The 27,011-nt window shown below is 34.6% G+C and overlaps 1 protein-coding gene across 4 annotated transcripts in view; it reads left to right on the top strand.

The window, feature by feature from the left end:
* Window positions 1-25,312, top strand: part of IFT74 (intraflagellar transport 74) — an 88,655-nt gene extending 63,343 nt beyond the window's left edge. For 3 of the 4 annotated variants that reach the window (XM_046022071.1, XM_046022069.1, XM_046022072.1), the window contains 7 exons: window positions 5,366-5,419; window positions 6,745-6,842; window positions 7,646-7,772; window positions 17,548-17,711; window positions 18,235-18,360; window positions 23,228-23,288; window positions 24,991-25,312. In XM_046022071.1, coding sequence (XP_045878027.1) covers window positions 5,366-5,419; window positions 6,745-6,842; window positions 7,646-7,772; window positions 17,548-17,711; window positions 18,235-18,360; window positions 23,228-23,288; window positions 24,991-25,109 — 749 coding nt within the window. In that variant the 3' untranslated portion in view covers window positions 25,110-25,312. The remainder of the gene's footprint in view (window positions 1-5,365; window positions 5,420-6,744; window positions 6,843-7,645; window positions 7,773-17,547; window positions 17,712-18,234; window positions 18,361-23,227; window positions 23,289-24,990) is intronic. The other variant, XM_046022068.1, reaches the window with a different exon arrangement.
* The last annotated feature ends 1,699 nt before the right edge of the window (window positions 25,313-27,011 follow it).

The raw sequence follows: 27,011 nt of genomic DNA, 5'->3' as shown, positions 1-27,011 counted from the left end.
GACCCTGAGATAATGACCTGAGCCAAAATCAAGAGTTGGATGCTTAACTGACTGAGCCACCCAGGCAGCCCTTGGCATTATACTTCAAAAGGGATAAAGGAGAACTGGAACTCACTAAGAGTAGATTGAGCAGAATGGCAGAGACTAAAAAAACCATGCTACATAAGGAACATTCTAAGGTATTCAACACTCAAAGGCCCTGGGGAGACTTAGCTTGCCTCAGAAGGACCCCAAGTGCTAGAGAGGAAGGAATTTGGACATGCAGAGGTCCTTATGGGGTTTTATTCTTGGCCCACTTCTCTGATTTTATTTTCTTTTTGCTGCTCTTTCACCTCCAAAATCAGTAGACTGGTCGATTTGGGGGGCTTGAGGGCAAAAGAGCTTGTTATATATTAATCAAGATAGAAGGTGGGAGAAAAATGGTACTCAGACCTTCTCAAGTGGCAGAACTTCTTCTCAGAATATAAAATTCAAGAACGCTCTGTAAGGCTAGAATCAAGGAACTTCTCAAACTCAACACACACAAAACAGATAATCATATCTAAAAATGGGCAGAAGATAGGAACAGACACTTCTCCAACGAAGACATACAAATGGCTATCAGACACATGAAAAAATGTTCATCATCACTAGCCATCAGGGAGATTCAAATGGCAACCTGAGGGTTTTGAAGGGTCAGGGGTGGGAGGTTGGGGGAACAGGTGGTGGGTAATGGGGAGGGCACGTTTTGCATGGAGCACTGGGTGTTGTGCAAAAAGAATGAATACTGTTACACTGAAAAAATAAATAAAATGAAAAAAAAAAAAAACACATTGAGATACCACCTGACACCAGTTAGAATGGCCAAAATTAGCAAGACAGGAAACAACGTGTATTGGAGAGGATGTGGAGAAAGGGGAACCCTCTTACACTGTTGGTGGGAATGCAAGTTAGTGCAGCCACTTTGGAGAACAGTGTGGAGATTCTTGAAGAAATTAAGAATAGAGCTTCCCTATGACCCTGCAATTGCACTGCTGGGTATTTACCCCAAAGATACAGATGTAGTGAAAAGAAGGGCCATCTGTACCCCAATGTTTATTGCAGCAATGGCTACGGTCGCCAAACTGTGGAAGGAACCAAGATGCCCTTCATCGGATGAATGGATAAGGAAGATGTGGTACATATACACAATGGAGTATTATGCCTCCATCAGAAAGGATGAATACCCAACTTTTGTAGCAACATGGACGGGACTGGAAGAAATTATGCTGAGCGAAATAAGTCAAGCAGAGAGAGTCAAGTATCATATGGTCTCACTTATTTGTGGAGCATAACAAATAACATAGAGGACATGGGGAGATGGAGAGGAGAGGGAGCTGAGGGAAACTGGAAGGGGAGATGAACCATGAGAGACTATGGACTCTGAAAAACAGAGGGGAGAAGTAAGAGTCAGATGAGCTGACTGTGAGGACAGAGGAGGCTGTGGTGCTACTTAGCCCCATGGGAGTGCAAGAACATATCTCCCTTACTCCACTAGCTTTCTATCGCAGAGAGCATCAGAAAACAATGATATCCTCTGTACAGTATTCCAAGTCTTTTGTAATAGTCCATACCCATTTCTTAATTTGGGGTACTTGTAGTATAAATGTCTTGAAGGCAAAGGTCTTCTTCATCTCTGTAATTCCTTCGTTACCTGTTAGAGTGCCTTGCTGTTACAGTATTTTCTACATAAGAACCTTCTGAAGTCTTTCATCTATCTGCTTATTATAGGACTTCATACATACTTCATTTAGAACACTTATGTTCCATTGTAGCTTTTGGTTTTGTACATCTAATAATTTGTAAGCCCTTCTAGGATAGAGTTATAACTATCTTTTTTTAAAAGATTTTATTTGTTTATTGGACAGAGATCACAAGTAGGCAGAAAGGCAGGCAGAGATGGTGGGGGAAGCAGGCTCCCCGCTGAGCAGAGAGCCCGATGTGGAGCTCAATTCCAGGATCCTGGGATCATGACCTGAGCTGAAGGCAGAGGCTTTAACTCACTGAGCCACCCAGGCGCCCCGAGTTATAACTATCTTGCTCATTTTAATGTCCCCAGCACCTGCTACAGTATCTGGCATGTAGTAGGCATTCAGTAAATTTGGAATAAATAAATAAATGTAGAACTATAATTACATCAAATGTTAAGAATTTGAGGACAGCCCTAAAATAACCCTTATTTGTCAAAGTGCCCTTTTCCTTCTCCTTTGGTCTCTTTACTCTTACTACTTTGGACACTTTTGCTTGCCTGCTTTTGTACCTCCAGTGTGACATACTGATTAGCTTCCTCTCCTATGATAGTAGGATGTTATTAGTCTTAGACTTGGTAATAACTCCTTTATTTTACTCTGTCTTAGGATTGTCCCTATCTGTACATTGCTTCTCATGGGCAGCTCAGTTAGGAATCCTCCAACTGAGAAATCACAAAATAGAGGAGTTCACTAGTTGCCTTATCTCCTTTCTTCTTAGTAGCAGTGATATGGGAAGAGGTTTTATGAAACTTGGGAATCTACAAAGATATATGGGATCTCTGTCATGTCTAATCCAGCTGGCCAGCTGTGTAACTGGAGACACTGACCACATATGTCCTCTAGCTCCGTTTGATGACAGTTAAGAACATGGATTTGAGAAGAGAAGAAGGTTTCTGACTTGGATGATAAGTGTGTGGCCAAGGACTTCCAAACATAATAGGGAATGCGGAGGGGTGCAGACTTTGAGAGGGAAGACTGATGAGTTTAATTATGAATATACTATTAGGATATCCTGAAAGATACCCACATGAATGTATCTAGTAAGCAGTTGGATAAAATAATCAGAAAATCAGGGAAAAGGTCAATTTGAGAGTTTTTAAACCACAAGAATGAGTGGAGTTTTCTTGGATGTAGGGTAGTACTAGAAGTCAAGTAGAAGCAGAAGCCAGAATTTAAATGTTAAAGAAAGGGAAAGCTATGAAGAGAAGACCTAAAGAATGATCCGAGGGTAAGAAAAACGAAAGAAGTTCTCGCCCCAAAGACAGAAAAACATAAGAAAAAAAAAAACTGAAAAGAAAGAAGAATGTATCAATAGTGTCAGATATTGCAGACTGAAGTAAGAACTGGGAATTGCCTTCTTGGATTTGGTAAGTAAGGAGTCATATAATCTTATTGAGAGAAATTGCTTTGGGATTGCAGAATGAGAACCTCATTACAGTGTCTTGACGTCTGATAGCAAGACGAGGAACTTTAAAAAGCATGTATAGAAGATTTTTTAAGTTTATAAGAAAAAAGATAAGATGGTAGGTAAATTTTTCTAAAGCCTGCGATGCAGGCCTTGCTCCTAATCCCTTAATGCCTAAGCAATCTCTGAAGAGTGGGCCTTCTCAGACAACCATGACTTTCTTAGAAACCTAGGATATTAAAAAAAAAGAAGAAGAAAGAAAGAAAGAAACCTAGGATATGGCAGGTTCAGTAGAAACTAGCTTTTCTGCTACTTCACATATGTTGTATAACATTTCCATGCATATTACCCTCCTATGGAGGGTAATCCAGCTCTAATTCTTTGTTTCCCTCTCAAAAACCATTGCCATAAAGTGAGTGAACAGTGACATAGTTTTAATATGTCTATAATCTATTTTTAAAAAAACTTAATCATATACAAATTTATTATTAGTAATAAAGTCCATGTCTCCATGTCGTTTGAATCTCTACCCTATCTTCCCTTAACCTTCCTAACTTTACTCTAGCCAGTGTTTAAAAAACTGCATAGGAGTTTATACAGAACATGGGCTGACCATTGCATTTTAACCTCTGCCCTGTAACTTTTGGTTCTCCTGTTTTTGTTTTTGTTCTTATTTTTTTAACCCTTAAAGCTCTTCTAAATGCCATTTTCTTATCAGGAACTGCCTTAGGAATCTCAACTCTATTATTCTCTCCATCCTTACTGGGCATCATCTTAATTTTTCCCAGAATGCTAAAAATTGACTGATTTGGATAAATTACAGATTTGTGCAAGCACAAATTTATTCTGCTTTCTCTACCTGGACCCTGAGAACACAGGGCTGCAGCTGTCTCACTAGTCTAGGGAAGTAGTAGTGTCCTTCCAAAACTCAGTTTTTGTTGCACTGAAAATCCTTTTGTTGTAAAATTATCATGATCCACCTCTGTTAATGGCTCCTTTATGCTGCTAAAGTGTCCAGTTTCATTCATTTGTCAGGATCTTGGGTTTTTGCCCTTTTAAACACGTCTTCCACATATATTAAAGGCAACATGTCCAAACCTGTTGTAAGCAATTTATTCCTAAACTTGCTTCTCTTTTCACTTAATAATACCACCATGTCTTCAGTTGCCAAAGCCAGAAACCTCTGAGTTACACAAAATCTATTTACTCTGGTTCTTAAATGACTGGATTGAAAATATAATTTCCATCCTGCTTGCCACTGCTGTACTCCAGGAAACCTTCATCTTTTACCTACCTTACTGTGACAACCTCCTAACAGATCATATTACCTCCAATATTACTTGCCTTTTATTCACTCAGCCAGAAATATTTTTCAGAAATGCAAATTGATCGTTTTATTCCCCTGCTTTAAGTTCTTTGGTAGTTTTACCATTTTCCTTAGATGGAAGTGCAAACTTTTATGTGTCTTATAAGGTCTCTTATCATTTGCCTCCTCTTTGTGCCACTTGTTCACTTCACATTCTCTGACTCAGCCATACCACTCTTTCACTTTGTTGTGCTACCATATTCATCCTCACTTTTGGGTTTCTCTACTTGAATTGCTTTGACTTTGAACCTCTTCTCTGTTTCAACCAGGTAACTCCTATTCATTTATTCTTTATAATGCAGCTTAAATATTACTTCTTTAGAGAAAATTTCTGGAAATTCCTTAACTAGATAAATTGTGTTTGCTCTGCTTTTATGGCACCCTTTCTCATTCGGTAGCACTTAGGCCATTCTAATTGCTTGTTCAGTCTTTATAGACTTTAAGGTCTGTGAGGGAGGTTACTTAGCTATTTTGCCTGCCCTTGTGAGTTATTCAAAGATGGAATGAACATTTAGGGGTGCTTATGTTTCCCACTACCAGTAGTGTTCATGTGCAGGTTGAGTATGTCCCAAGTTAGGACTGACATAGAGAACCATTGGGAAGACTTTAAGTCCTTTTCAGTCAGGAGATTGTTTTTTCTGAATTATTAAATATACATATATAATTGTTTTAAAAGATTCTATGTTAATTAAAAAATTTTCACCGAATTAAAAAATTTGAATATTCAGTAACTACTGGTATATAGAAAACCTAAGAAATATTTTACATTTAGGGCACTGTGTCTGGAGTTTTTGAAATTGATGTTATATTTTGTATCTCTTGTAGGCGAAATGAATCAGAAGTACAAGGAACTAAAAAAACGAGAGGAAAATATGGACAGTAAGTAACCTTACTGATACGAAAATATTCTCAGATATCTGTTCATGTATACAAAATCAGAGATTTCATTTTGGGAAGATACAATGGCTGATAATAAGTGCAGAAGTGTGGACATTCAAAGTATTTGCCTTGAAGAATTAATAAATATCTAGCATAGTTTAGGGATGGGTAGAAGATTTTAAAAAGGTTTTGTACATTTGTGTGTGTATGAGTATTTTTGTTCTACGGATGGATAAGCTAGTACTTATATTATTGTTTGTATAGAGACCACTTACTAATTGAGTGTCGAATGTTCTCTTTTAACTGCTTCACTGTATTCATCCTTAGTATCTTTTGCCCTTTTATTTTTAGCTTTTCATAATACTTCCCTCTCATTATTTATCAGCCTTCACCTCAGATCTTGCTACTTGGTTCTGTTCCTGACTGTAACTTTATAAGCCTTTGCAGCTGCTCATTTACTTTTTAATCTTAACTTTCTAAGTGGATCTTCACTTAATTGCGTTGTATCTATAATATAGATAAATTTCTAAAAATTTATTATTATATTATCTGTTACTGGTTTCCTTTATTAATAATCATTTTGGTAGAATCTGAAGTTTTATTGGTCCGATGTGAATTGTTACCTTCATAGAAGCATGCCATAAAGTAGTAATTGCCAACTCTGATTTAACAATATCCCAAGATTTCTTTAAATCTCAGCAAGTACCAAAAATTATCTCAAAGTTAATTGGTTGTTTTGTGCTAATAGTAAAGTTATTGTAACTATAAGTTTTATTTTTTGAAAGAGCCATAGAAATGCCTTAAGAATATAAAAAAGTAAATTATACACTGATTCTATATTAGACAAGAGAAGGGAAGATTTCTTAGAATATTTATAATGTGAATAAATTATTTAGTCAAGATTAATACAACATTTTAAGGAAAACACTCATTTTCAGATGAAGTAAGTAATTAGCAACTATTTTCTTTATTAAAATTTGGGGCTAGTTATAAGTATGAATAATTATAGATATATCAAGGAAAGCTTATGTAAAAACGGATTTTTTTGTGTTTTTCTATATATCAGCTGTTACCTCTGAGCCTGAATTTATACCCTTTAGTTTATTTGTATTAAGATCATAACTGTTAAGCTTTAGAAGCTTGAAAATATGTAGAAATATTCTTATTGAGTAATTTAATTACCTGTGGGTTAATAAAAGATTAAATATAGCCATAATGTAAAATTTGCTTTGAATTTCTAAAAAGTACCATTAAGACCTATAGATCAGAATTTATATAGTATAAATATATTAACAGTAGCTTCTCATCATATTTTGAATCTGCAGCTTTTATTGAGACATTTGATGAAACTAAGAATCAGGAGCTGGAAAGGAAGGCACAGATAGAAGCCAACATTGTTGCACTTTTGGAGCACTGTAGTAGAGTGAGTACCATGTGCCTGTCTTAGTGTCCTCATTATTTTTGCTGTGATTACCTTTCCAAATATAGCTCAAAAAATGCAGTGGTTTACTATTACATCTGTTAATTTAATCTGTTTCCTTTACACTCCCTTGCTTATTATTTTTTTAAGCTATTAATTTGTGTATTTCTAGCAAAATTCAGCTAAGGATGACATATGTATAATGCAGTTTTTAGCAGTAAGCAAGGGACCAATTCAAAGTAATTATTATGATTTTCTTCTATTGTTAATGTATCTGAACTTAGAGAAGTAATGCTTGCACAGAAACTTCAAAATCTAGGTGTTATAATGGAAAATGTTGATACATTTTTACATAGTCATTTGTTATGAATAGAAGTGATTCTTGTAAGAATCTATAAGAGTATAGTTTATCAAGGAGTATCTTGATTCATAAAAAATGTTTATTGAACAGTTACTAATGAGTGGTAGAACAGAAGGAAAAATGCACAATCTCTTAAATATTCTATGTGTCTGAAGACTCCAAGCAGTTCTTAAAATAGTGTATTTGAATTTCTTCTACAGTGAGATAAAATTCAGAATTATTTCTTTTACATTAGCTTTAATTTAGTCTCTCCTTATTGTAAAAACCTGAGTTTGAATCTCACTATATTCTTCTAAGCAGACATAAAACATACGTGATAAATGATGTATTTCAAAAAAGGATACTGATTCAGAACATCTAGTTGTTTAGCAGTGTTTTCCAAAAGTTTTCTTGGAGAAGCAAATCAGTGGAATTTTTTCCTGTTTTTATTTCTCTACAAATATAGAATATAAATCGTATGAAACAGATCTCTTCTATCACCAATCAAGAGCTGAAAATGATGCAGGATGATCTCAATTTTAAATCTACTGAAATGCAGAAATCACAAAGTACAGCTAGGAATTTGACTTCAGGTGAGAAAACATAGATTTTAATATCTGTTTTTTTCTGTAACAAATTGAAACTTTAAAAATTTAATGTTATTTTATTTGATATTTTGGAAAGGCTGAGAAAGTAATTTATGATTGCTTATTTATAGCCTCAGAATTTTGTGTGACTTTTCACATCAACTTAATAGTATTTAATTGGGACATTCTGATCCATTTTTAACATTTACTGAATGCTTGCTTTATGCCTTTGCTATAATGTAGGTACACAGAGATTTAAAAAAAAAAAAAAATCCAGTCTCTTTCCTCAAGGAACTTTCAGCTTGGTGGAATAATGACAAACAAATAACCAAAATATAATGAAACAGTACATGATAGAAGGATAAGGAGCAAAAGAATTATATTGTGTTCATATCCACCTCAGTCTTGGGTAGTTAAGGAGAGGAATCCTCGAGGAAGTAATATTTTAGTGTATGTGCTGCTGAAGTGAGCACGAGGAAGTAATAATTTTTAATTATAATTAGTTTCAGCCATTATAACTGACATGATACTAGAATGCCAGCTACATATATAATTTAAATTTCCTAGTAGGTAGATTATAAAGGAGGTGGATTTTAACATTTTATTTAATCAGTTTATCCAAAAGATTATTGTTCAAGCATGTAATCAGTACAAAAACGATCAATGAGATTTTGTAGTTACGGGTCATCTGGGTGGCTCAGTCGGTTAAGCATCTGCCTTCAGCTCAGGTCATGATCCCAGGGTCCTGTGATCAAACCTCACATCAGGCTCCCTGCTCAGTGAGAAGCCTGCTTCTCCCTCTGCCTCTGATCTTCCCCCTCTTCCTCTGCTTGTGCATTCTCCCTCACTCACTCACTCTGTCAAATAAATAAACACATAAATAAAATCTTAAAAAAAAGTTACAGCCCATCTCAGCTTGGGAGTAGACATAGTCAAGTGTTCAAAAACCGTATGTGGCTAATGGCTGTCATTTCGTCCTTGCAGATAGAGATTAAAAACAAATACACAAAATAGAGCTTAAAGAGTTCAAGATAGTGTGTCAGCTACACTCAAAAGAAAAAAAGAGTTTAGGATAAAGTCAGAATTTGTATAGAATCTTTGTTTCTTGAACTGATGGTTTCTATGAGTGTTTTTTTATGCTGGTGTGTGGTGATTTTGAATTAGCCATTTTTATTTTTTCCCCTACTTGGAATTACACTGGCGGTTAGTGAAATTATAAGGAACAAGGAATTAATATTTGCTAACTTAAAAATGTTGAGATTCTTGAATTGAAATAATGAATCCACAATGTTTATTTATTTGGAATTCCAAAATCTAAAATGCTCCTGGCAGCAAAACCTGTCCTGACATGAGGCTACTTATAGTCTTAATTATCCTACCTAATGTGACTGTTTATCATTTTTGCTGCAGAAATAGTTAAGTACTTGATGACAGGGTGGTGCCTTAAACCCTGCTGTGGAGTTACAATATATGTGCTATATTATTTTTCTAAAATCTGAAAAATTCTGCATTCTAAAATGCAATTACCTGGGAGTTTTTATAAAGATTATAGACTTACAAATGTATGCTGAATGTTATTAAAATATAGTTGAATTTAGATTGACGATATAGGTGGACAATAGTTATTTTACACATTTAAGTATATTTTATCTGCCCAGATTTTCTTGTATCTAGAAATCACCATAAGAAGTCTATACTATTCTTGTTCACCTTTCAGAGAAGATGAATTTTACATTCCCGCTTGTGAATTGCCTCCCTTTGGCTCTTGCATTTATAATTGGAAATCACCTGATTTTCTTGGTGTACTGTTTCTTAATGGGGCAATAGTATTCCCAAAGGGACAAAATTATTTCTTGGGGGGAGAGTAAAAAAATCTTGGTTATAATGGTTTGTGAACTCCCAAAAGGGTCACTGTACATAAACAGATATATATCTGTAATATTAAAGTTTCATGGAAGGGTGGTGATTAGGAAAAAAATAGTCTGCAAAAGACTCCTTTGAGGGGACAATGATGGGGAAAAAAGAGATTGTGAAACACTGGTGTATTGCATGAGTAAAGAGGCAAGGAATCTGTCAGCAATAGTTTTTATTTATATTTTTGGAAAGGAAACTCCAGGGAATAAACAAATGCACTGATGGCAGAATATTTCAGAAACATTTCCCCATGTCAAAGTGGTTCCTTCTGAGATTTTGCTACTATGTACACACTGCTTAGTAAACTTTGCAACTTCATAGCATATCAGAAGGAACTAGTCTGCATCCTCTTCCTGTCTCTTCCCTTGGAGAAGTTTTTAACTTTTCAAGGGGACCTGCTGTTAAAGGAAGATAAACTTTACCCTATACCAACCAACTATTTTTTCTCTCTTTCTCTGGAAAAGCAGTTTGTATAACTCCTAAATGAATGTCCTTAATATATCTTCAAATTAAACTTTTAGTTAGAGTTCAATAATATTTTCACTGAACAGTCAAAATATATAAGCTATATACATTTCCTTTTTAGAGCATTAAAACACCATAAGCTTCAGTGACTTTGATTTAGCACTTTGATTTTCATTTTAACTGTTTTCAACACTAGTTGAGATATGAATCCAACAAAACAAAACCCACTCAACAACATTTAAGTCCATATATCTGTATGTTTTTTTATAACATATATGTCAATATAATTGAATTTTAAGACTCTTAAGGGGACAAAAGGAAATGCTCATGTTTAATTATACCAATTTCAATTTTGTTGGGGAAAATTCCTTTCTTAAACACCTGTCTTTTGAAGCCTTAAACTATTTGATATTTTATGCTCTATGATAATTGTTATACCTGGAGAATCATTCAATTTTGAACATGATATATTTAGTGCATTACCTTCCACCTATATTTTAATCCATACTCTTTCTAGTTTCAGAGGTTGAAGAAGAAGGTTTAATAGCAGTTTTGTATTTTGATTTTCTCCTTAGGGAGTCTGTATAGATAATAAACCTCAATTCCAAGTAAAGTTTGCTAAATTTTATGAGAAGAAGCCAACTTAATGCCTCCCACATAGAGGGAGACATCATGGTAAAAGTGCAACAAAGTGTCAAAATCCACACACAAACTCTATTCAGATCCTAATCTGACCAGTGAATTGTGTAAGCATTTGGGTAAACTTCAGGGGACCTAGGAAAAAGCAGCAGTTAGAAGTTGAATGAGCTGAGTACAGAGATTTTATATACTGCCTGCTACAAAGGAGAAGAGTTTAGGGTTTAAGTTCAGCAAAGTTTCTTGCTTGTTTAATATAAATCAACACTTTTCAAAGGAGCACAGTTTAATCCGGAATCTCTACTACATATCATTTAAAGTTTCAATTATACTATAAAAATTTATAGGAAAATATGAGTCAAGGGGAAAAGCAGTTAACATTGAACCTAAGATAATCCAGATGTTGAAATGAGCAGAAGACTTTAAATGTTTAGGAACATTTTAAGGGTTTAAAGGAAAATAAAATCCTAACAAGTGAACCAATGGAGAATCCCACAGAAAGAGAAGAATTATAAAAAAGAACCAAGTGGAAATTCTAGCATTGGAAATATACCTAAAATGAAAAATTCACTAAATGACCTTATATGAAGATTGAAGACAGCAGAAAAAGAGTCAGTGAACTTGAGAATCAATAAAATAATATAATCTGGAAAAGAAATAAGAATGAACAAAACCTAAGTGATCTGTGGGACAGTTTCAGGCCATCTGACATGTATATAATTGGAGTCCCAGAAGTAGTGGAGGGACAGAGAATGCGGGAGAAAAGATAGTAATAATGGCTGAAAATTTCCCAAATGTGATGAAAAACCCAAGTTTTTTACAGATCTAAGAAGCTCACTGAACTCCAAACCTGATTGGTATAAAAATCCTTTACCTAAGCCCATCGTAGTTAACCTGCAAAAATGCAACATAAAGAAAAACAATGAAAAATGCCAGAGAAAAATAATACATATATACAGGGAATAATACATCCCACTATAAGATTAAATTTTATGTTATTTTATTATAAAAATCTTTCACCCCTATATCTGTAAGTAATAAAAGGAAGATGTTCACATTTGCCTTAATACTCTGAAATACCACCATATTGTTCTGAGGCTATTCATATCTCTACTTTAAAATAGAGGTAAAGTGAAAGCAAAGTGCTCAGAGATGAAAATGTTTCACTACATGCCTCTATATACAAACAAGTAACTGTTTGGGATGTTAGGATTATTGTTGTACCTAGCCCAGGGAACATAGAGAGGAAACTAATTTAGGCAGGTTTGAATTCAGATATCTTCATCTGGATGTGCATGATATATATTTATTTCAGTTCCATTTTAAGTATCCATTTTTTAGTTTGCTCTAATTACAGCTTACTTTGATAGCTGTAAGAAAAGCCAAACAAAGAATGATGCCTGGGGAAGCATGAATAGCAAAATTGAGCAAGTGTTACTGTTCCTCTTCGCATAGCTCACTGTTACTCATCGCAGCATCTTTCTGGATCATTAACATTTGCTGTTTTAAAAATAAACTGTTCGTAAACATGATAATATCACTCAGCACCAAAGCCTGACTGGCTGTGTCACCTTGGGCAAATTACCTTTCTAATGGGGCGCCTGGGTGGCTCAGTCAATTAAGCATCTGCCTTCAGCTCAGGTCATGATGCCAGGGTCCTGGGATCAAACCTCACATCAGGCTCTCTGCTCAGTGAGGAGCCTGCTTCTCCCTCTTCCTCTGCCTGACTCTCTCTTCTCTCTTTCTGTCAAATAAATGAATAAAATCTTTTTAAAAATTACCTTTCTAAGCTTCAGTTTCATCATATAACATTTACCACCTAAGGCTGTTAAGAAAAGTAGAAGAGATACATAAAACCCATTATATTTCAGGTATTCAATAATATTAGTTCCCTCCATTACTTTTCTTTCACCTTAAAAAAGAACTTTTGGGGGGCACCTGGGCGGCTCTGCCTGTTAAACATCTGCTTTAGGCTTGGGTCCTGATCCCAGGGTTCTGGGATCAAGCCTTGTGTTGGGCTCTCTGCTCAGCAGGGAGTCTACTTCTTCCTCTCCCTCTGTGCTCTCATTCTTTCGCTCTCTCTCAACTAAATAAATAAAATCTTTTTAAAAAATTAAAAAATAAATTAAAAAATCAAGTCAGTACCACAATATTAAGAAGTCTCTGAAATAGAGAAGGTAGATATTGTATAATTCTATCAGAACAGAATATTTTTTAAAATATTGTTTTCTTATTGTTTGTACTCATTGTAGAGGATTTAGGAGATACAGAAAAAGATAAATAAGAAAATGTAAAATACAGTCTCACTATCTAGAGTTTGTGATTATTAATTTTGGTATTTACAGTCCTTTTTTTTTCTTTTTATTAAGATTTTTAATTCCAGTATAGTTAACAAACAGTGTTATATTAGTTTCAGGTGTGGAATATAGTGATTCATCAATTCTATAGATTATTCAGTGCTCATCATAGTAAGTGTACTCTTTAATCTCCCATCATGTATTTAACCCATCCCCCTACCCACCTCCCCCCTGGTAACCATTAGTTTGTTCTCTATAGTTGAGTCTGTTTCTTACTTTGTCTCTTTCTTTCTTCTTTTTTTCCCTTTGCTCATTTGTTTCCTTTCTTAAATTTCACATGAGTGAAATCATATTGTATCTGTCTTTCTCTGACTGATTTCACTTACCTGTGTGCTCTGTAGCTGCATACATGTTGTTGCAAATGATGAGATTTCATTCTTTTTTATAGCTGGATAATATTCCATTTTATATGTATATATTACATTTTTATCCATTCATCTACCTATGGACACTTGGGCTGATTCCATTTTTTGGCTATTGTAAATGCTACAGTAAACATAGGATGCATGTATCTCTTTGAATTAATGTTTTTGTAATTTGGGGGTGAATACCTAGTAGTGTAATTACTGGATTATAGGGTAGTTCTGTTTTTAACTTTTTGAGGACCCTCCATGCTGTTTTACAGTGGCTGCACCAGTTTGCTTTTCCACCTATAGTGCACAAGGGTTCCTTTTTCTCCACATCCTCACCAACACTTGTTTCTTACATTTTTTATTTTAACCATTCTAACAGGTGTGAGGTGATATCTCATTGTAGTTTTTGCATTTCTCTGATGATGAGTGATGTTGAATATCTTTTCATGTGTCTGTTGATCGCCTGTATGTCTTCTTTGGAGAAATGTTCATGTCTTCTGCCCATTTTTAATTAGATTATTTGAGGGGTTTTGGTGTTGAGTTGTATCAATTCTTTATTTATTTCGGATACTAATCCTTTAGCAGATATGTCATTTGCCAATATCTTCTCTAGGCTTTTTCTTTTTATTTTCCCCATCTTGGAAAAAAATGAAAAAGCCTCTCCAAAGTATTCTCTGCCCAACTATCATCCTTCCTTTCAGAGGTTTCACATCCAGATTTAAAAGCCTTCCTCTCCCTCTTGGTCCCATTTTTTTTTTTCTATGAAATCTTTTCTCAGGAAATATGTCAAGGTTTTCCTGGACAGTAAACGCAACTTGTATTTTGCAGTCTTTTTGTTTGTTTGAAATCTCTAAGTAGTAGTCTTCATTACAAATCACTCCTTTATTCTTGAAATGTCTTTTCATTATCATTTGTGATTTTGCTTTTATTCCTTTGGTCATTTCTTATTCTCCCTTATGGGATCCTTCATGTAAATTTATTCTTTAAAAATTTTTTATTCTTATAGGTTCTGTCATGAATCCTTTTCTCCTGATGATTTCAACCATTCCCATCACTTCAGGTGCTTTCTCTATGTTGATGATTTCAAAATCTCTATCTTCAAATTTCTCTCAGGGCTTCAGACCCATATATATCTATACATGGGCATGTTTACTATTTGGGTGCTTCTGAGGTAACTCGAACAGCATATCCTAAGTTGACTAGTATCCTTCATCTCTTTCCCTCCTACAAACAAAAGTTGGTACCTCCCTCTGGCTTTCCTACTATCTACACCTTTACTCAAGTTGGAAATGGGACTCTCCAGTGACATCTCTTCTCAACCACTGTATTCAGTCAGTTTCCCTGATATCTCTTGAGTCCCTCTACATCTCTCCTTCATTTTTTCCCTCATTTATTTCCATGTGAGGTAACTTGAGATTTCACATATAGTTGTCTTCCATTGGAATATAATTTCTATCAAGATAGGGATTCTCATATGTTTTGTTCATTGCTATATCCCCTATTCCTAGAAGTTTGCCTGGCATACAGAAAGCACTTAATCAATATTGCTTAATGAAAAAATAATCCCCAAAGTAACTATACTAGTCTAAGATTTATTATATAGATCACTGAATCAACATTTAACTGGTCTTCCTGGGCCAGTTAGTGCTTTTCCAATTAATTGCCCACATTGAAACCGGAGTGAACTCTCTAAAATTTAATTATGCCATACTCAGATTTAAAATCCATCAATTAAGGGGCGCCTGGGTGGCTCAGTGGGTTAAAGCCTCTGCCTTCAGCTCAGGTCATGATCCCGGGGTCCTGGGATCGAGCCCCACATCGGGCTCTCTGCTCCACGGGGAGCGTGCTTCCTCCTCTCTCTCTGCCTGCCTCTTTGCCTAGTTGTGATTTCTCTCTGTCAAATAAATAAAAAATATTAAAAAATAAAAATAAAAAAAAATAAAATCCATCAATTACTTTTGATAGCCCTCAGGATAAAGTTCCAACTCCCTATTTTCATCTAAAAAGCCCTTCATGAACTGAAATCCATCCCACTTTGAACTTTGGGTTCTAGTCATATTGAACTTCTGTTATTTGCACATATGTACCATGCTTTTTTACCTCCAGACTTTGCACATTTTGATTGTGTTCTCTGGAACACATTCACTTTTTCCTTGCTTTGGTTGATTCCTAATCCTTAAGGCCTTACTTAGTTAAAAGGCATGTCTTTAAAGAGCTCTCTTGGCAAGTACCACATGTTCTCATGGCTCTCTGTATTAACTATTTTCATAGTAGTTATCTAGTTTATTGTAAATGCTTATTTAATTTCCTAGTTCTACCTCTAGAATATAGCTCCTTGAACAAAAACAATGTCTCTGCTTTCTTAGCACCTAGCACATAGTAAATGCTCCACACTTTTAAAACAAAGTATGAGACACAGGTACACCTATTCTTTCATGTACACATCTATACAGTCCGCATTATTCATGGATTCTATATTTGTGAATTTGTCTACTCTAGCATAATTAATTTGTAACCCCGAAATCAGTACTTTTAGCACTTTTACAGTCATTTGTGGACATGTGTGGAGTCAAAAATGTGAATTGCCTGACATACGTTCCCACGGAGGTCAAACAAGGCGACACTGTCTTCTAATTTTTTTTTCCATTAACATATAATGTGTTATTTGCCCCAGGGGTACAGGTCTGTGAATCATTAGGCTTACACATTTCACAGCACTCACCATAGCACATATCCTCCCCAGTGTCCATAACCCAGCCACCCTATCCCTACTCCCCCAACCCCCAGCAACCCTCAGTTTGTTTTGTGAGATTAAGAGTCACTTATGGTTTGTCTCCCTCCCAGTCCCATCTTGTTTCATTTTTTTCCTTCTCTACCCCCAAGATACCCCACTCTGCCTCTCAAATTCCTCATATCAGAGAGATCATATGATAATTGTCTTTCTCTGATTGACTTATTTCGCTCAGCATAATACCTTCTAGTTCCATCCATGTTGTTGCAAATGGCAAGATTTCGTTTCTTTTGAGGGCTACATAGTATTCCATTTTATATATATTTTATATATATATATATATATTCCTTTTTATATATACATATCCTTTATCCATTCATCTGTTGATGGACATCTAGGTTCTTTCCATAGTCTGGCTATTGTGGACAATGCTGCTATAAACATTCGGGTGCATGTGTCGCTTCAGATCACTACATTTGTATCTTTAGGTTGAATACAGCAACACTCTTTTTGTTTTAGTCCTCACACTATTAACAATTATCCTTTATGTCACAAATTTAGTGCCACTTTTCCTCACATTTTTGTACTTTTTGTTCTCAATTTTTCTATATAAAATGGCTCCCAAGCATAAGCTGAAGTGTTGGCTTGTGTTCCTAAACCCAAGAAGGCTGCATTGTGCCTTATAGAGAAAAAGTGTATTAGATTATCTTCATTCAGGCATAAGGTTGGCCTAGAGTTCAATGTTAATGAATGAAAAATATATATGTATGTTTAAACAGAAACACACATAAAACAAGGTTATGTGTTAGTTGGTTGATGAAAATACTATGACCAGAAGCTCTCAGGAGCCTAACCGTATATCCCCTCTAGGAGAAATATTTCAGTATTTGCTAATTCAATATTACAGTGACTTTATAGAATTCCCCTAAGTAAGGAGAATTGACTATATATGTAGTTATAATATTTTGTTCAACTATTTGTATATTTCATAATTTGCTTTCATGTCCCTATTAAAAATAATGGGTCTTTATCTCATAATATATGTTATTGTATTAAGTAAGGAAAAAAACACTTATGTGCATCTTAAATATTTGTATAAGCATGGAGACAAATATGGCTGATATACATCAGGTTATGTTGGTTACCTGGAGGATAAATATTATTTTTCTTAACTTTTCTTTGTATTGTCTCACTGGTTGCCGTGAAACATGTTTCTTTTGTAGATATTCTTATAAAACATGACTTTTAATGGTTGCATTGCATTTCTCTTTGTGAAAGGAATAAAGTTTTGATTAATTATCGTCTTGAATTTTCTTGTATTTCAGATAGTCAACGTCTACAGTTGGATCTACAGAAAATGGAACTTCTGGAAAGTAAGATGACTGAGGAACAGCATTCTCTGAAAAGCAAAATTAAGCAAATGACAACTGACCTGGAGACATATAATGATTTGCCAGCTTTAAAATCATCAGGGGAAGAAAAGAAAAAGGTAAGTGGTATTATAATTCAGATTGTTATAATTCATATTGTTTTTTCTTGATCAAATTTAATATATATGTAGTTCATAGAATTTATTATTTGCCGGTGATTATTTGATATGTCTAAGATGTTTATGTATATGGGAGGAATTTAGAGAGATGTAAGTTTTAAATAAAAGGAAAAGTAAGAGCATTTCAACAAATATGAACTTTGTTAAATGCAGGTTCAATTATGAAATTGCCCTCCTTAAGACTTATTCATCAGTGGCTTTTCGTTGCTATTACATTAATTTAAAGTAAATTTGGTTGGATAGGAACACATCTAGCAGCCTTAGTAGAGTTATTAATATAGTTAATACTAATTTAGCTTGTTATAACTCAGAAGATATTTTTACAAGCCGGTTTTAGAGTAATTATAATCTTGGTAGAAGTTTACCAAAATATCATTGAAATTATTTAAGTTAAAAATGACTTATATTGGCTTACTAGATATTTGCTAAAGTCTATTATTTACTTCTATTTGGATCTATCTAGAAGTTACATCAGGAGAAAACAGTATTAACAACCCGCAGAAATGCCTTTAAGAAAATAACGGAGAAGCTAAACATAGATTATGAGACACTAAAAACACAATTGCAAGAAAATGAGACACATTCTCAGGTAAAAAGGAAAAAAAAGACTCTGAAATTTATTTCTGTTTTTAAACTATCTGTCCTGTGTTTTTAATCTCTATTTCCACTCCGAAACAGTTTTTTGGTGGAGGAGGGCAGTTTATAGGTTTCTGGTTTATTTTAGGATATCTTTTTTTTCCCCCATTTTATTTCTTTTCAGTGTTCCAAAATGCATTGTTTATGCACCACACCCAGTGTTCCATGCAATACGTGCCCTCCATAATACCCACCACCAGGCTCACCCACCTTCCGAAACCCTTAGTTTGTCTCTCAGAGTCTACAGTCTCTCATGGTTTGTCTCCCCCTCCGATTTCCCCCAGTTTTTTTAAATTTTGCTTTATTTATCCTTCCAGACTTTGTGGCTTTGAAGATAGCCACAGGCTTTGAAGAAGTTGTGTATGGGCTTCAGTTAGAATGAATTTATTTTTGCTCTCCTTCTGTAAACCTATATTGAGGGACCACTCTGTGCTAGGTCCTGTTCTGGGCACAGCTGATATGATAATAGCTTTTAAAAATTTCAGAAGTAAAGCATTTTTAATGGAGAAACTTTGCTAACTCAAAAGAACCACAAATAGAATTAAACTTTAATGATGAATATCCCACAGAAGAAATAATTCTTGTCATTTTTTAAAAATTCTTGTCATTTTTTAAAAATTCTTGTCATTTTTGTGTGGATTCTTCTAGTCTATATTTATATATGTACATACATTTTATATATATGTATACATTTATTTCTATGTATTTATAGAAATGGTGTCATGTTGTACATATTATTTGGAAACTTGTTTTTGATAATTAACTATACCTAATAAGTAGTTTGCCTTGTCATATCTTATAAAAATACGATTCTATATAATATTTGACTTAATGGATATAGTATAGTTTACTGAAACAGTTTCATATTATTAGACATTTAGGTTATTTTTAGTTTTAAAACTGTTTAGTGCTGTAAAAAAGCAGTCCTGTCCTTGAACTTCTTGATTTACACTTCTGATTATCTATACAGGATGCACAGAAAAGCCCCCTTTTTATATCGTTTATCCTACTGATAGAATTACCTAAACAATGTCAGAGGTCTTCTAGATTGAGTGCCCTGAGAGGATAGAGAAGATACCTGTTGCACTCACTTTCTCCCCGCACTGTGCCAGTGGTTGACACGAAATGGGTGTTTAATAAGTATTTGTCAGAGGATTAAATGAAGCATGTGTGACATGTACAAAATCAGTAAAGATTGATCATTCTCAGCTAATAGTATATGTTAGCAATTTGCAACTATGATTTATTAATGCTTAATGCATTCTTCCTTTTTTTTTTCCCTTATTTTTTTTTTTTATTTGTTTATTTACAGCATAACAGTGTTCATTGTTTTGGCATCACACCCAGTGCTCCATGCAGTACATTCTTCCTTTTCTTTAAATGGCAATATGATCATGATAGATAATAATTTGTTAATATTGGTATAATATCCTTGTAAGTGTTTTTCCTTTGCAGTTGAATACCCATATTGATTATATTTTTACAAAAAGTGAAATACTATATATGTATAGTCTTTAAACATTCATTTTCTTACTTAAATATTTTCAGGCTCCTTTTTGGATATTTTTATGACTATTTCATTGTATGGATTTACCATTTTAAAAACAAAGACATACTTTATATTCTTTTTGAAAGGGGTGAAATCTCATCAGAGTTTGCCACAACTACTTTAAAAGCTTAGAAGTCACTATGTTACATATTCGGATTTATCAGTTATTTTTGTCTCTACGTCATAATATACAGGTCTGGATATAGATTGTAAGTGGCAAAATTATCCTAGGCTGTTTAGAGTGGGGATGGATACTGGAGAAGAAATATAAGAAAAAGTTTATGAGGCCATTGTCTTAAATGATTCTTAGGAAAAAATACTAATACTGCTTATGGAATATCAGCTCTCCTTTTCACTGAATAGATTATTTAAGGAGGAAAACATTTGACAAACACAATTTCTTAGAGCCAGTCAATGGCTACTTGTTTACTGGCACATCAAGTGCTAATCACATACTTAACCCCTTATGCTGATAACAGAAATTCATAACATAACTCTTTTTTGCTTTCGGGGAATCCCCTTTGATCAAATAAAACCTGATCTCCTTATCTATTTTCTTGAAAACCATTTAAAAAAATTTTTTTTTAATTTTACCGTTTCAGTGTTCCAGAATTCATTGTTTATGCACCACACCCAGGGCTCCATGCAATACGTGTCCTCCCTAATACCCACCACCAACCTCACCCATCCTCCCACCCCTCTCCCCTCTAAAATTGTTTCTCAGAGTCCACAGTCTCTCATGGTTTCGTCTCCCCCTCCGATTTCCCCCAATTCCTTTCTCCTCTCCATCTCCCAATGTTCTTCATGTTATTCCTTATGCTCCACAAGTAAGTGAAACCATATGATAATTGACTTTCTCTACTTGACTTATTTCACTCAGCATAATCTCCAGTCCCATCCATGTTGATACAAAAGTTGGGTATTCATCCTTTCTGATGGAGGCATAATACTCCATTGTATATATGGACCACATCTTTTTTATCCATTCATCTATTGAAGGACATTTTGGCTCTTGCCACAGTTTGGCGATTGTGGACATTGCTGCTGTGAACATTGGGGTACATATGGCCCTTCTTTTCACTACATTTGTATCTTTGGGGTAAATACCCAGTAGTGCAATTTCCAGGTCATAGGGTAGCTCTATTTTTAATTTTTTGAGGAATCTCCACACTTTTCCAAAGTGGCTATGCCAACTTGCATTCCCACTAACAGTGTAAGTGGGTTCCCCTTTCTCCGCAACCTCTCCAACATTTGTTTCCTGTCTTGTTAATCTTTGTCATTCTAGCTGGTGTAAGGTGGTATCTCAATGTGGTTTTGATTTGAATTTCCCTGATGGCTAATGATCTTGAATATTTTTTCACGTGTGTGTTAGCCATTTGTATGTCTTCTTTGGAGAAGTGTGTCTGTTCATGTCTTCTGCCATTTTTTGACATGATTATCTGGTTTTTTTGGGTGTTGAATTTGAAGAGTTCTTTATAGATCTTGGATATCAGCCCTTTGTCTGTGGTGTCATATATGAATATCTTCTCCCATTCCTAGGGCTGCTTCTTTGTTTTGTTGACTGTTTCCTTTGCTGTGCAGAAGCTTTTTATCTTGATGAAGTTCTAAAAGCTCATTTTCACAGAAAACCATTTTTTGGAATCTATAAATTTCATAACAGACTTTTTGATGAAAGGCTATTATTTATTTGATATCATTTAAATATATTTATATTGGAACAAACTATAAAACTCCTAGAAGAAAATATAGGGATAAAGCTCCTTGACATTAGTCTTGGCAACCGTTTTTTGGTTATGACATCAAAAGCACAAACAGCAAAGGCAAAAATAACTATGCCTACATCAAACTAGAAGCCTTCTGCACAGCAAAAGAAACAATCAACAAAATGAAAACAACCTACGGAACGCAAGAAAATATTTTCAGATCATAATATTTGATAAGGGGTTAATATCCAGAATATATAAAGAATATATAACAGAATGTTTAAGTTGTAAGAGAAAAACAGATTCGTGATTCAAGATATTTTCGGAGGTTTAAAGGCAAGTCACTAATACAGATGTATAATATATAAGGAAGTTGACCATCTGACAGAGTGTTGCTTTTGTAGCATTATTCATTTAGCACTTAAGAGGTCTGCATTCTAAGAAGGCCACCTCTTTGTCTGAAACAAAGGGGAAAAGTTTGGTACTTGACTTTGCAAAAGGTTATTAGAGATTTATTGCCAAAATGTGCTGACTGTTTCCTTAAGTCCATCTTAACTTTGAGTTCCTATCTGGGGAGCCAGATCGAATTTAATAGTGTTAACTCACAGCATATACAGTTTACATAATTAATTAGTTAGGACTTATCCTAATATCTATATTTATCTCTTTAGAGGAAACAGTGGAATGGATGCTACATTAACACTGAGCTTATGCCCTGAAAATAATTTTAACATGAGAGTAGAAAGAGATATTAATGCTGCTTCAGTTATCAGATTCTTAAAACTGATCATTACGTCTTAGAAATGTCCACACAGAATGTTATTTTAATGTTTCATTTTTCAGATAGTCCTTTGCCTAGGAAAAATACTATGTGCATCTTAAAAAAGAAAGACCATAACCCAGAGTTAAAAGGTTAATTAAATCAGAAAAACAATTTAATTCTATAACAGTAAAATTGTCTTCTGAGGAAGCAACCATCAATATAATATCCACATTAGCTTCCTGTTGATGCAGAAATTATTGTAACAGTGCCAGCTTTTAACCAACCCTCTTATAATCTTCACACTGCAGCTCTGCTCTTATCACAGCTTGTGGAATTAGACAGGAAATTTAGCCCTGGAAATAAGGAAGTTACTCCTATATAGTTGAACCTTTGACAGTGTTAGAATATATATCACATTTGTAGTATTAGACTTCTAGATTTCAAGGAGAGAGTCCCACCATGTCCCATTCTTTTCTTTCAAGTTCTTTTTGGAAAGGAAAAAGTCATAAATTGTCTTTCAGTTGGCATATTCATTGGCATAATAAAATTGTAAATATTTTCCAATTACATATATAGAGTAAAACCCGTTGTCAAATTCAGCATTATATTTATTAATGTATTTTACTATTGTTTAATCCTTTCTAATTTTCCTTTTTGTCTTCCATGGGTCTTTATCTCACCAAAATGCAAGCAGTTGATACGATGTAAAATTAAATGGGTTTTTTTTTTCCCTTATCCTCTTAAAAGTGTGTATAATTGTTTTGAATATGGGTACTGTTTAACCTTTGTATTTTGTGTTTTTTAGCTGACAAATTTGGAGAGGAAATGGCAACACCATGAACAAAATAATTTTGTGATGAAAGAATGTATCCTTTAAAAAGAAGCAAATGAACTTGACAGTGATTTTTTTTTTTTTTTAAAGATTTATTCACTTATTCGAGAGAGAGAGAGAGTAGGGTGGCGGGGAGGTAGAAGGAGAGAGAGAATCCCAAGCTGACTCCCCACTGAGCAGGGAGCCTGATGCAGGGCTCAATCTCACACCCTGAGATCATAACCTGAACCCAAACCAAGAATCAGACGCTCAGCTGACTGAGCCACCCAGGTGCCCCAGAGTAATTTTTTTCTAAGAATTTCTTTAAATAAATGAAATGAAATGAAATTTAACACAAACTTAAAAAATACCTAATATGTACAAAACACCAAGCTTAATATGTGGGGAATAAATGAGTAAGACTTAGTTTCCAGTCTATAATAATTAGGATGTGTACAAAAGTAACAATAGAAAGCAGACGATACAAAGTCATAGTGTGGCATAGTGACTTAAGTGTATAGGATTTGGAGTAAGGAGATCTAATTTTCAGTGTTGACTGTACTACTTGTAGGTTAAGGACTTTGGGCAATTTAATTTGTTTAAGCCTCAATTTTGTCATCTCAAATATAGTTAATATTTCCTTCTCATAGAGTTATTGAAAGAATTATATAAAACCATGCATATATGTATTTTCATAATTGTTTGCTGTTGCTAATAATGCTGTACCTTGGATATCTGGGCAGTAGAGGAAAGTAAGCCTAAGTAGTATCCTGAGAAATTTGACTTTCAAGCTCATACTGTGTTTTAGCCAGTTCAACTTGACATTTCTATCAAGGTGGTACTTAATCCCATCTTCTTGCTAATCTTTTTGTGTGCTTATATATGGAGGAAACAGCTACTGAGGACATGTGTTGTGAAATTTTAAAGAAACATTTCCCCAAAAGTTACTTTCTATTCCTTTCTTTGACCCTTTAAGGACATCTCTGCTTGGAGAAGTAGCTCCTGGATCATTGGTAGTTTAGATTCTCCTCTAGGAAACTGCCAAACTTCAGTTCCAGGCAGCATGGATCCCAGCTTACTTCCACACCAAATGCATCAGGGTCTGTATTCCCAGCAGTCATACTACTCAGTTTAAAAGCAAAACACTCTAACTGAATATGCTTTAGTCTATCAGTCTAGTTTATGCAACACAAAGTAGGGGATTTTGAAATAGAGTGAATTATAGAGACTTCTGAAATTCAGTGTGGTACTCTAGAGAACATGGTTGTTCTGAATATTCAGTTCTCAGACCAGAATTAGATTGAGATGCATAATATTAAGTATAAAAAAGCTCTTAGGAATGCCTGGTTGGCTCAGTCAAGCATCTAACTTGATTTTGGTTCAGGTCTTGATCTCAGGGTCGTAATATTGAGCCCCATGTGGAGCCCTGTACTCAGTGCAGCGTCTGCTTGTCCCTCTGCTTCTGCTCTTCCTCATTCTTTTTCTCTCTCTCAAGTAAATAAATAAAACCTTTTTTTTTTTTTAAAGCTGTTCTACTGTAGGTGAAATGTTTTGAAACAAGTTTTCCTTAGCCTTTTAGGTTTCAATTTATCTTAATTTGTTAATATATGTATTTTTAAATATATTCTATTTGTGCTTTTTCTGGCCATTTTCAATTTTCAGTAAGAGAAATTTAAAAAAATGATTTGATTCCTTCCTATCCCAAAGTGGATTACTATTTTTGTTGATCACTGTTTCCCCTTAACTCATGTAATTAGTCATAGCAACCAAGAGTCAAGAGAGTGATTATCAGTCAATCATGAAGAATGTGACCAAGCAGATTGCAGAGTACAATAAAAACATTGTGGAAGCTCTACATAACATGAGCAGAAACTGAGCCTGAACCATCTGCAAGTCTCTATAATAGTAGGCTCTTATTGCTAAACTTTGTATAAGATGACTGAAAAAGAATAGGTTACCCTTGAAGAGTTTAAAAATTTTGAGTCCTGTAATTTTTGTGACCTCTTTGAAGAGGTTATACTATTTTAAATAGTATAATAGTTCAATAAAAAGTTTGCATACAGAAAAGCATCTTTTTATATTTGTATTTATTTGTGTGGGTGATAAAAATGTGTCAGCCAACTAAGAGATGAACTAAAAGTGGACACTGAGAATTCATTTAGTTGGTATAATCTATCTATGGCAGTAAATGAGATCATTTTTTTATGTGTCAACTCTAGGAGGAATACATGGAATGAGATTCTGACTTACTACTTATATCATCCTTGTCAATTTTGCTTCTAGAAAAAGTAAGAATGGAAGGGAGATGTTTAGCTTTGAGCTTTATTTCTTAAATAGGGTATATTTGATGTATTTTAGGGAATATAAAGTTCTAGGTAAGTGTATTAACACATATTCTTTGTATCAGTTATCCTTAAAGATTCAGAATTGAAAACTTTAACCTTTGCATTTTAAAAATATTTTCTCATGTGTATATGCTAGGAAAAACATGAAGTTTAAAAGAAATGCTGCACATATGGTAGTCTCTTTTAGATAATGCCTCTTGCTGTTTATTGCCACTCTGGAATATACATTCACTCTTTTGGACTGTAAGTAGATTAATTTTGTATTGCCAGAACATTTGAAAAGAAAAACTAGAAGAGGTAGAATTGTATAGTATAAATCTAGGAGATATTTTAGTAACTATATATGTATCTTCTCTTGTAGCCAGGAATGAGTCGTCTTGATCAGCATAAGATTATTTCTTAAAACTGTCCTCCTTTTGCTCTGGTTTTATGTTCGTCAAGTAACTCCACTTCTCAGAATTCCTGAAACACAAGCATATTGGTTTCTTTAAAAAGTGTGTGTGGGGGGCTTTATTGAGTTAAAATTTACATATTATAAATTACCCATCCACGTTGCTTTTTTTGTGTGTTTTTAAATTTTATTTATTTATTTGACAGAGAGAGATCACAAGCAGGCAGAGAGGCAGGCAGAGAGAGAGTGAGAGGGGGAAGCAGGCTTCCTGCTGAGCAGTGAGCCCAATGCGATCCCAGGCCCCTGAGATCATGACCTGAGCCGAAGGCAGAGGCTTTAAACCCACTGAACCACCCAGGCGCCCTCCATGTTTCTTTCTTAAAGTAAATATCACCATAAACTCTTCAACTTTAGTGTGTGTGAGATTATGTAGATGGCTGAGCATTGTCGATTTTGGTTAACTCTGGATTACTAATATGGCTAAAGATCCTGGACAGTGATAACATTCATGAAGGTGGCATTCTGAAAATATGTTCCTCAAATCTTCAGTTCTTCAGGTTGTTAATAAGTGTTATGCCACCAAAGGATTCATGGTCAAAGAAGTTTGGAAAACATGGTTTGTAACAAAGGTAAATTATTTTTTTTCTTCTTGACTGCTCAGAGGACTTAATATGTTAATATACAATAAGATCAAGAAGAGTATATAGTATTTAAGGAATTTTTTTTTCCCCTGAGTGGTGGAATTGTGGTTGTTTTAATCTTCTTTGGACTTTTTGGCCTAAAAATTTTGGTTCAGAATCATCTATTGGGGCGCCTGGGTGGCTGAGTGGGTTAAGCCTCTGCCTTCGGCTCAGGTCATGATCTCAGGGTCCTGGGATCGAGTCCCGCATCGGGCTCTCTGCTTGGCAGGGACCTTGCTTCCTCCTCCTCTCTCTGCCTGCCTCTCTGCCTAATTGTGATCTCTCTCTGTCAAATAAATAAATAAAATCTTTTTAAAAAATCATCTATTGTGTACATAAAATATTTAGAAGTGCAATCTTAT

The sequence above is a fragment of the Meles meles genome, chromosome 11 (assembly GCF_922984935.1).
Source record: "Meles meles chromosome 11, mMelMel3.1 paternal haplotype, whole genome shotgun sequence".
Classification (NCBI taxonomy): Eukaryota; Metazoa; Chordata; class Mammalia; order Carnivora; family Mustelidae; genus Meles; species Meles meles.
Note: the sequence above shows the minus strand (reverse complement) of the source record. Positions and strands in the feature narration are given on the sequence as shown.